At 39.0% G+C, this 10776-nt stretch overlaps 1 protein-coding gene across 1 annotated transcript in view; it reads left to right on the top strand.

Annotated features, from left to right (window-relative positions):
- Nucleotides 1-478: 478 nt before the first annotated feature.
- The window catches only part of PPP1R3A (protein phosphatase 1 regulatory subunit 3A), a 33849-nt gene continuing 23551 nt past the window's right edge, over nt 479-10776 (top strand). The window contains exon 1 of the mRNA XM_071549999.1: nt 479-1272. Within this exon, the coding sequence (XP_071406100.1) occupies nt 479-1272 (794 nt within the window). The remainder of the gene's footprint in view (nt 1273-10776) is intronic.

Below are 10776 nucleotides of genomic sequence, written 5' to 3'. Positions count from 1 at the left end.
ACATTGCATTTTTATATCTGAAAACACTGTAAAAATGTACTTGAAAATATATAAAGGAATATTTTGCATTATGGAAACTATTTACCTAATGAACTGTACATACTAATAAAAGATTAATAGCTCCTCATTCGTGTAATATGATGAATTTGTTGTGCAGCATAAATTGATCATCTAAAAATAGCTCTATTTGTGCAATTTAACAACATAAAGAAGTCAGTTTTTAAATACTGTTCTTATCACATAGACCCACATAAAAATAGGAAATACAATATTTGAAATGTATTATTGAAATTATAACACCTAATACTGTCAGATGTAGAAAGGCCAACATAGCTTGCACACCATAGCATCTATTAATAGGCCTGACTCCCTTTTGCAATGTCAGCTGTAACATTAATCCTTGTTTTAAATCATAGCATCTCAAATATCAGCTGCTACTAGTTGTACAGTTCTCTTTCAGTTTATATCAGACAGCCCAATGGAGTCTTTTGAAGGACCTAATCAGGTTAACAGGGCTAACTTATTACAGATCCCCACTGTAAATGATTTTGCTTCAGATGATGACGATGTTAAAATCAACATTGAACTTCGTTTCTCTCCACGTCCCCGAAGGCGGAGTTCTGCATCTTCAGAGGAAGAAGAGGCAGATACCCCCACAAACATATCAAGAAAAGTTTCCTTTGCTGATGCCTTTGGATTTGATCTTGTGTCTGTTAAAGAGTTTGATATCTGGGAATTTCCAAATACGGGACAAGGCAATGATATTCAAGATGAAGTTTTCCCTCAGGATGAATATTTTTTCTCTCAGCTGTTTACATTACCTCCTTCTCAAGAAGAACTTCTGCAAAAAGTGAGAGAGCAAAAAGTAGTGTTGGAGTCAATCCTGTTCCTGCCTGGGATTACATGTATGAATGGCATTATACGAGTCCTCAATATATCCTTTGAAAAACAGGTGTATGTTCGAACGACACTGAATAACTGGCTCAGTTATTATGATATTCTCGCAGAGTTCATGCCTAATTCTTGTGGTAATGAAACTGATCAGTTCTGCTTTAAGATTTCTTTGGTGCCTCCTTACCAGAAAGATGGAGTTAAGGTGGAGTTCTGTATACGCTACGAGACATCAGCTGGTACCTTCTGGGCAAACAATGATGACAAAAATTACACACTGATTTGTCACAAGAAAGAGACTGTGCCCAAGTTGGATAATAAACCCCAGAAAGAGGTTACAGATAGGCATCTTAAAGGCTGCTTAAAGACGACACAAAGCAGGTGAGGTTACACCTTAACTTTTGGTAATTTAGAATGTAGCTGACTAATTCGGACTTTCTATGAGTGCTTGCTGAAGCCAAGACTGTCCATGCAGTTTTCTTCTATTTATTTATTTATTTATTTATTTATTTATTTATTTATTTATTATTTAAGTGAAAAATTATACCAAGACTTGTTTTCAGGAAAGCTCTTGTATCTATCAACTAATGGTTTTCTGTAGACAGATTAGTTGTGATCATAGTTTTAATAAATGACATGCTTGCCATTAATTTGAAAGATAGTGTAAGGTCTATACATTATGGGCTGTGTATCGATATTGATCTCTGTAGGACATAAATTGAACTGACACCAGGGAGAGCTTTGCTCCAGACTGAGGTAGCCGTACTGTTAAAACACTGCACATTCACTTCCTTTGTAATTAAAAAAAATATTAAAAGCAAAACATGTGATTTATTTTATGATTTATTCTCTACATGCAATTATGAAATCAGAAATGGCAGTGGTGCTTCAGGAAGTGGATGACTCAGAGTAGAATGCTATTGCAATTACAGTAGCTGGTAGAAACTTTTCTGCAAGTGTTTGGGCTATTCTGCAAGGCTTATAATTCCTTTTTCCTGCCACTGGTTGATGCTTCTCTTTATCAAATGGTGAAATGAATAATGATTTTTAAAGCAGAATTGTAATATATTAAAGAAAAAAATATATAGAATTTATCTTGTATATACCACTCTAATTAAATATAGACAGTCAATATGTTAATTGTAAAGTGGCGGTGGTTAACTTATAATTTAATTGCATATAGAGTCAATTAGGAATAGTAACTTTTGGCTTCCCACCATTTTTAACTATCATCTTTCTGTAAGCAAGGCATTACTGAATGCAAAAATCTATTTCTCAATTTCTTTCCTCCTCGAATTTGCTACAAAACAGTTTGAGTTCTGTGGAACCAAACCTGTATTTTACGTGTAGTGTGCTTTCGCAATACTTAGATCCCAGAACTGAATTGGATTTTTGAATTAATGGCTTTTAGTTACTACACTCTTTCAATTTCATAGAATCATAGAAACATAGAATCAGCTGGGTTGCAAGAGACTTCCGAGATCATCAAGTCCAACCCTTGACCCAACCCCACTTTGATTACTAGGTCATGGCACTAAGTGCCACATCCTGTCTCATATTAAAAACCTCCAGGGACGATGAATCCACCACCTCCCTGGGCAGGCCATTCCAGTGCCTAACCACTCTCTCTGTAAAGAATTTCTTTCTAATATCCAACCCAAACCTCCCCTGGCAGAGCTTAAGCCCATGCCCCTTGTTCTACTGCTGGTTGCCTGAGTGAAGAGACCAACCCCCACCTGGCTACAACATCCTTTCAAGTAGTTGTAGAGAGTGATGAGGTCTCCCCTGAGCCTCCTCTTCTCCAGACTAAACAACCCCAGCTCCCTCAGCCTCTCCTCATGAGACTTGTGCTGAAGCCCCTTCACCACCAGCCTCGTTGCTCTTTGCTGGACCTGCTTCAGCCCCTCAATATCTTTCCTGAACTGAGGGGCCCAGAACTGAACACAATACTCAAGGTGTGGCCTCACCAGAGCAGAGTACAGGGGAAGGATCACTTCCCTTGTTCTGCTGGCCACACAGTTCTTGATACAGGCCAGGATCCCATTGGCCTTCTTGGCCACATGGGCACACTGCTGGCTCACATTCAGCCTCCTGTCAATCCAAACCCCCAGGTCCCTTTCTCTCTGGCTGCTCTCCAGCCACTCTGTGCCCAGCCTGTAGCACTGCATGGGGTTGTTGTGGCCAAAGTGCAGGACCCGGCACTTGGCCTTGTTCAACTTCATCCCATTGGAATCAGCCCATCTTTCTAGCCTATCTACGTCCCTCTGCAGAGCCCTCCTGCCTTCCAGCAGGTCAATACTCCCTCCCAACTTGGTGTCATCTGCAAATTTGCTAATGATGGACTCTATCCCCTCATCCAAATCGTTGATAGAGATGTTAAACAGAACTGGGTCCAACACTGACCCCTGTGGGACACCACTGGTGACCGGCCTCCAGCTGGACACAGCCCCATTCACCAGCACTCTCTGGGCCCTGCCATCCAGCCAGCTCTTAACCCAGCAGAGAGTGCTCCTGTCCAAGCCATGGGCTGCCAGCTTTTCCAGCAGTATGCTGTGGGAGACAGCTTCAAAGGCTTTTCTGAGATCCAAATAGACTACATCCACAGCCTTCCCCTCATCCATCAGGGGGGTCACTTGATCATAAAAGGACATCAGGTTGGTCAGACAGGACCTGCCTTTCCTAAACCCTTGCTGGCTGGGTCTGATCCCATGTCCATCCTGAAGGTGCTGTGTGATTGCACTCAGCATCATCTGCTCCATAACCCTTTCAGGCACCAAGGTCAAGCTGACAGGCCTGTAGTTGCCCAGGTCCTCCTTGCAGCCCTTTTTGTGGATTGGCATGACATTGGCCAACTTCCAATCATCTGGGACCTCCCCAGAGATTCAGGACTGTTCACAGATGATGGAGAGTGGCTTGGCAAGCTCTTCCACCAGCTCCCTCATCACCCTGATTCAGGGCCAGTCCACAAAGTTCCTCTGACAAGTGTCCGTTGGGCCAGCTCTGGAGCTGTCATGATGATGCTTCCATGGGGGAACATCCCAGTATGTTGCAGCAGAGGGAATGATGTTTTTACATGCCATATGCTCAATTCCTGATGTGTGTGTTGCTTTTATACATAATTTCAGTCCTTCAAGAAGTGTCACATGACTCCTTCTGGGTAAATAAGACAGCCTGAGATACCCTGCAGAAGGACTGTGATATCAAATACCATAGGTGTACTCAGGCAATATGACTCCAGCCTGAGTTCAGGCAGCCACATGGAGCAGATGGTGGACATGGAGAGCTGAGTCTTGATTTAGTGAGTCCTGGGATTCCAGATGCTTTCATGAGTAGTCTGAAAATTTAAAAACAATTGGGCATCTAAGATTGCATGGCTTCTAAGTGTTTAATACCCTAAAGTTTCCTGTGACATGCATATTGCTAGGAAAAGTTGTAGAAGCCTTTCTTTTGGGGAATCCTCTTATAATAGGATATGCTAAATGATTTACGTGTAAGTCAGACGGAGAGCTGATTTAAAAAATGGGAAAATGTCTACTCCTTACTATAGAATTACCTGGTCTCTAATCATACTGTAAAGTTTTCTCCTTCTATATCAGGCTGAAGAGTGATATCTATATGTGTGTATGTGTTTATACAAATATATATGTATATATACATGTATGTGCATATTTGCCCATACAGACACATATACACATGTATGTGTAAAATATGTAAACCAAAGTGGTCAAATTCTTGTCTACATTATGATCTGCTACAGACTTCTGTCAAACAAGCCCACACTTTCAAGACCCTCTTTAGTCGCAGGAGCATGTACAGAGACCTTACATTAAAAGCAAAAATGAGCTGAAAGTATCTTTGGAATATGGTTTCAGTGGTCACCAAGGCTTCTGAAAGTTTTGGCAGATTGTAATCCAGGACCAATTTTATGCTACAGGGACTTCATTGACTTCACAGGAGTTACAACTTTCACCAGTGTAAATGAGGTCAGCATCGAGGCCTTTTGTTTCAAAAGAACTAAGATGCCAACTTCCATTGCTCACTTGTTCTTCAAAGTGTCTTTGTACATGTTGCCCCTTTGAGTGAGGAAGAACACCCTGCAGACATCTGCAAAAGTACCTCATTATTCTCCTTCAGACCCTCATTATAACTCCTTTGCTTTGATCTCTAGAAAAAAGTGCAAGAAAAACAAACCCCACAAAACTGGCAAAGTGGGACTGCTGTTGTGCTATAATTCCTTCAAAACACGTTGCTGCCCATTTACCAGCTCTCCTCCACCAGCCTTTCTCTTTACCTCCTCTTGCTTTTTGTTTGGATGATAAGCTCTGCAGCAATTATGTATGCTGTGCTGGATATTTAAAGAACATTTAGCTAAGTCAGGGGGTCCTCGACCATAACTAGCTTGTCTTTGGGGTTGCAGCAATGCAAGTAGATATGCAGAGAAGTAAAATCAATTTTATCTATGATTCATAAAATAAGGAGGCAGGTAAAGTATATTGCTATCCATGCCCATGAGCTTGACATCTTAAATCACAGATTTCTTTACAGCAATATGAATAGAAGGATAACTTACAAGGACACTAATTTAGGCCTCTGTTTCAAATATAGAAACCTGTAATAACATTTTTTTTAACTCTTGGCTCTGAGATATTTATACTTCCTCTTAAAATGTGCAATTTACCTCTTCAGTTAAAAAATAGGACATTAAAGAATCATGTTTTTTAAGCAGAGAGTCTGATCCACTTTAGGGCATACTTGTGTGGCTCATTAAATGTCATTAATGAGGATTAGTTGCGTTAGTTAAGTGAAAGGAATAATATGTGCTTTCAGAGGAAGTTACTAAAGAAACACAACATGGTACCACTAAAAACATGATCCAGGACAAAGTTGAATGAACAAGGGCAATAGAGTGACTTCTGATGTAATTATTACAATATAAAATAAAAATGGACTTAACCCTCAAAAATTGCACATGAAAAAAATATAGTGAAAAGCTATACTGCATCAAATAATTATTGCTGAAAACTGTCTATGTTTGGATGCTCAAAACCACATCACTTAAAAACCTGCCTATTAATTCTGTGTTGCTTTTGCTTCCATGTCTAGGTATGTACAAATAGTTTTCTCTTAAAATTTCACAAAATATTTGCGTCTAACTGTATTTTTCCAAGCTAAAAGTATTTCCTCAGAAACTTTAACAATTTTCATGGTTTTCAAAAGTCTTAAAAGGTTGCATAGGAAGAAAATGCAGTTTTGGACAATACTTTTAAAATTAATTAATTTAAGTTTTAGTCTATCTGAAAGTGTTTGCTTAACTTACAGACAGTCATAAATATATTTTGGGGGGAAAACTGGCTCCTAAAATTTTAAGACTGTCAGCAGAAATGCAAAAGTTTCTGCCAATAAACAGGCCTGATTTCTATCATATATTTATATACGTATATATTTTTTAAAAAAAATAGCAAAATGCAAATTAATTATATCAGCTCCACTCTTTTCTATTTTTGCTTGACTCTCATGAGTCTGGGATATGGATAATAATTCTGAACATAAGTGTTTCATGGTCCTCAGGTTTGGGCCACATCTTTTTTTTTTTTTTTTTTTGTGGACATCAGGCTCCTGCATTGATCTGATAAGACAGGAACCGATTGGGTGTTGCATGAGGCAAACCCTATTTCTCCTATCACTGATGAAGCTCTGACCCATTTCTGTGCTTGGCACTGGTTTGCCAGCTGTCAAGAGTGAGAGCAACAACCCAAGGAAAAGGGCTGATAATCATGAGAATTGGTTTACAAAAACTTCTGACATATATTTGGACTTCTGTCCTCTGACAAGGAAGGGGAAGGCTTGTATTTTTGTCATAACTGTTGGAGTTATCTCCCTCTGAGCCCACAGATGTATCGCTCTGAACTGATCCACAAGCATATCAGTATGATCCAGCTGATGCTGATTGTATGCTTTTATTTGTAATTTTCAGATTTACCTTTCTGGAATAGTAGTGCATCAATTCACTTGCCTTCATGATGTCACTTTAAAACACAACACAGCATAGGGTGACAGCTCTTACAAGACTTGCTCTGTGTACAGTGCGCGATGAGAAAGAAGAGATTAAAAACCCCCTGTGTCTGTGGGCTGCCAATGCCAGCTTGGAAAGCATAAATACTAAATGGTCTTAAAGCCATTGCCAGTGAGAAAATTTCTTCTGTGCATGAGTATGTTCCTATCTTCAGCTTCTGCCTCATCCCCTGTATGATGGGAGGCAAAGGGAGTAAGTTACTGAAGACCCAGCTTGGCAGGACTGCACCATGCTCAGTCTTCCCTAAGCAGATAGCAGACCTGTGCCTAGTTACCCTGAGCAATGCAGTTTTGTATTAGCTCCTTTTGACCTTTCCCACAAACTCATGATGTCGTTAAAAAAATCAAATACTTCGGAGGAAGATGTTTAGAAATAGCTTCTCCTGCACTTTGCCATAAGGAACAACTGTATTATTCCCAGCTGGTCCATTTAAAATATGACATTTAAATTATGTTCCCTTTTAATCCTTGTTCTTTTGATAGTTATTTGCCATAATCAGAAAAGGAAAAGAAGAGCAGAAAAGGTGTTAAAACACAGATCTTTTCCTGCCTCTATTTAATCTTCAGGTTGTTTCTGGCATTTTAAGTCATGAGTTACCCCTTGATCAACATAGATATGGGATTTGGCTAAAGTTTATTGCTATTATTAGGCAGTGACTGCAGTCACTGTTTTTATCAGCAGAGCAGCTGCTAGAGAAGCTATCCATTCACTGGGAGCCAGCTAAAAGCAGTACTCCTCTATGTTCATTCTAACTCAATATTCCCAGCCCTTCTCCTGCCTCCTGGGCATTGCCAGTCTTTGTCAGTTACAGAAGCAGGCAGGACTGGCACCAAAATAAGACTTCTGTAGGTACTTAAAGACCATGATTATCAGGGACACAGGGTAATTATTTAAGGTGATCTAAAATATATTATTCAGACAAGTGGGGTAAAAGCAAGGTGTAGAACAGAGGCTGAGTATTAGGAATGATTCTTAATAGCAACTCTAGAGTTATCTTTTAAGGAAATTGCTGAAGCCTTACTCTTCAAAGTAATTTAAAAGGAGCTAAGAGAAACCATTTTGGAAAATATTCTATAGGGAACAATCCTACTTAGCCAGAGACTATGCTTAATGTTTTTTTTTTTTCCTGTCTGTTTAATCATAATATTTCAAAATCCAGGCATACTTACTATTTGAAATATGAAACTTAATAAATATCCTAAAGATAGATATCTAAGTTAATGGCTTAAGGCTTTGAATGCTATCACAAAAGCATTAAAGAAACAGGTGGAAGATATGGCTGATATGGCACATACTTACAAATAGACAGTTTCTTTTTATACTCTTGTCTTCCTAATTGAACAATACCTGAAGACTGAAAACCTGTCACATTTTTGCTTTTGGTGATTGTGAACTGTGCTGCTCATGTGTTCTCCATTTATTGCACTAGAAATATTAAAAGAAGCTTTCAAAACTGTGGGAAACAACAGACGAAAATAGCATGTTGATGTACTGGCAATCTTTGTAATATTTACTGTGAAACTTCATTGTATCAGTGCTTTCTCATTCACTTCCATGATCTACCTTAGAAATTGTTCTCAGCAGTACTACAGAACAGAAATTTGTGCTGTGATGTGTGGGAAATATTGGTTGTTATAAAGCTTTTTCAGTTGTTTGTATAAAACCATATATAACTAGTCCTTTGTAATATGAGCATCATTTCTCAGTCATATGATAAGTACTTGTAATTATACATGCATTGCTTGGCTTTATGCTTGTAAGACTTTTTTCAATTGTTACAATTTCCTCAGCTTATTTAACTATGTCAATACTGTAACATTATTACCACTGACTCCTAGAACTTTTGAGTTCAGCGACTGGCTTGATTCTGCAATAGGCACAATAAATAATTTCATGCACATTGGGAGCCTCACTGAACTTTGTAGAACTCTGCATGTGTAAAACTATCCTTGAACGTTAATATTTACAGGACCAGAGCTTATTTCTATGCTCTTTCAGATTGCTGGTCAAGGACCTTCAGATAAATAGAAATATATTGCTAAATTAACTCCTATGTTCAATGATTCTTTTGGTTAGGAAGGTATCTATTTTGTAAGCTGAACCAGGCTGTGAATGCCCATTTCAATACTCTCCTGTCCACCATTTAGGTATTTCAGTTTATAAATGTTCAGTTGGAAAAAAAATTGTTCCATTACATTCACCTTGACCAGGCCAAATGCTAGTCTTAAAAACATGGTTAAAGTTAGTGCAACATTAACTGAGAGCACTGGAGTCATATTTAATCATTGAATTCACTACCAGTGTCATTTGAGCTGTTTATGCTCATTACGAACTTTAAACCATGATCTGGTCTCAAAACCACAGCTCTGAAATTGAAGCAACTGATTCAATACAGTGCAAGTCCAGAGAACCAATTACCCATTGTATTTTTCAGATAAAATGTGGATTATTTTCTCAGCTACCAAAGGTAGAATAAATGGTCCAAACAAATATATTGCAAGTTAAATGCAGTCTCTGCCTTAGAGCAAAGGAAGGGCTAAGACCTTTTAAACACCATGGGAGCATGTTAGAAGTGGCTATTTGATCCCTAGACCTTCAGTGACACGCACACGCACAAATATTAGTTGATATGCCAAAGGATAATAAGGGCTTGGCTTTCTGAGTGTTTCTTTACTCTCCTCCTGATTCGTGGAACTAGCTGTTACTTCAGCACTAAACCTGAAGATTTATTCTGCTGGTTACTAATTGCAGTCCTAACAGGCACTGAGCCACAAAACTGAATGTGAACTAGGTAAAACTGGCAGGTTTTTCTTACCTTACACTCAGGTGCACTAAGTGAATTTGCATTTATATTTTGTTTTGATGCATAGTTGTTTTCCCTGCAATGTTTATGGGTGCTGGACGATAAACATAAGATGTTTCAAGCCTGAATTACTTCATGTTGGGGTAGAGGGTTGGGGAGTTTGTCATTGTCTACTGCTACTCTAGTAAATCTGAACCAGTGTCTTTTATGTTATATTCCACATCTTTATGATAGAAATATTGAGACCTATCACACAGCTGCCTTCTTGCCGTGCAGTAGTAAGCATGTGAAAACTGAAAAAGGTTATAAAAAGTCTCTAATGATGGTAACACCTGGAAGTTTTATCTTACTGAGATACTAAATTTACAATTGCTTTCCGAGATTTAGATCATAGTTCCCCTTCCTCAAGAACTGTTCTTTAGGTCTTTTTTTTTTTTCTGTCACCCCTTCTGTTCTCCTCCCCAGCGGTGGTATCTGTGTCTTAGTCTCACCTGACAGCCATCTGTCTGTCTAGTCTCTCTAAGGCATTTGTGACCATGTGTACGTGCCTCAGCATACTGCAGTCAGCCACTAGGAAATGTACTCTCTTCTGACATCCCAGGAGGAGACTGCTCCTTCTCTATTCTTTCCCTGTGAGATCTAGAAAAAGACCTGGAGACACTTAGGTTAAGGTCTTTTTTCTCTCAGATCTATTCAAAACAGACGCAATTTGAGAGTTTATCTCCTTTCATCTTTTAAAGCAGTGGGAGAAAGAAGCAAGAGGGGAACAGAGGGACACTATCCCCAGTTCCTCTCTTCAAAATTGTTTTGATACTTGATCATGCCATTTCCAGACAAAATAGCAACCTAAGAAGCATATCCTCTGACCTTAGGTCAAGTCTAGTTTTCAGAAAACTTGACTGCTGACTCACCTTTTCCTCTTTTTCAATAGCTTGGACCTGGAGATAGGAATCCCAATAGTAAGGTACTAATTGACAATGGAACTGGCAACAGACCTGCAAGCCTTGCC

Source organism: Pithys albifrons, chromosome 3 (genome assembly GCF_047495875.1).
Source record: "Pithys albifrons albifrons isolate INPA30051 chromosome 3, PitAlb_v1, whole genome shotgun sequence".
In the NCBI taxonomy this organism is placed as follows: Eukaryota; Metazoa; Chordata; class Aves; order Passeriformes; family Thamnophilidae; genus Pithys; species Pithys albifrons.
The sequence above is the reverse complement of the archived record's forward strand: the minus strand, read 5'-3'. Positions and strand labels throughout refer to the sequence as shown.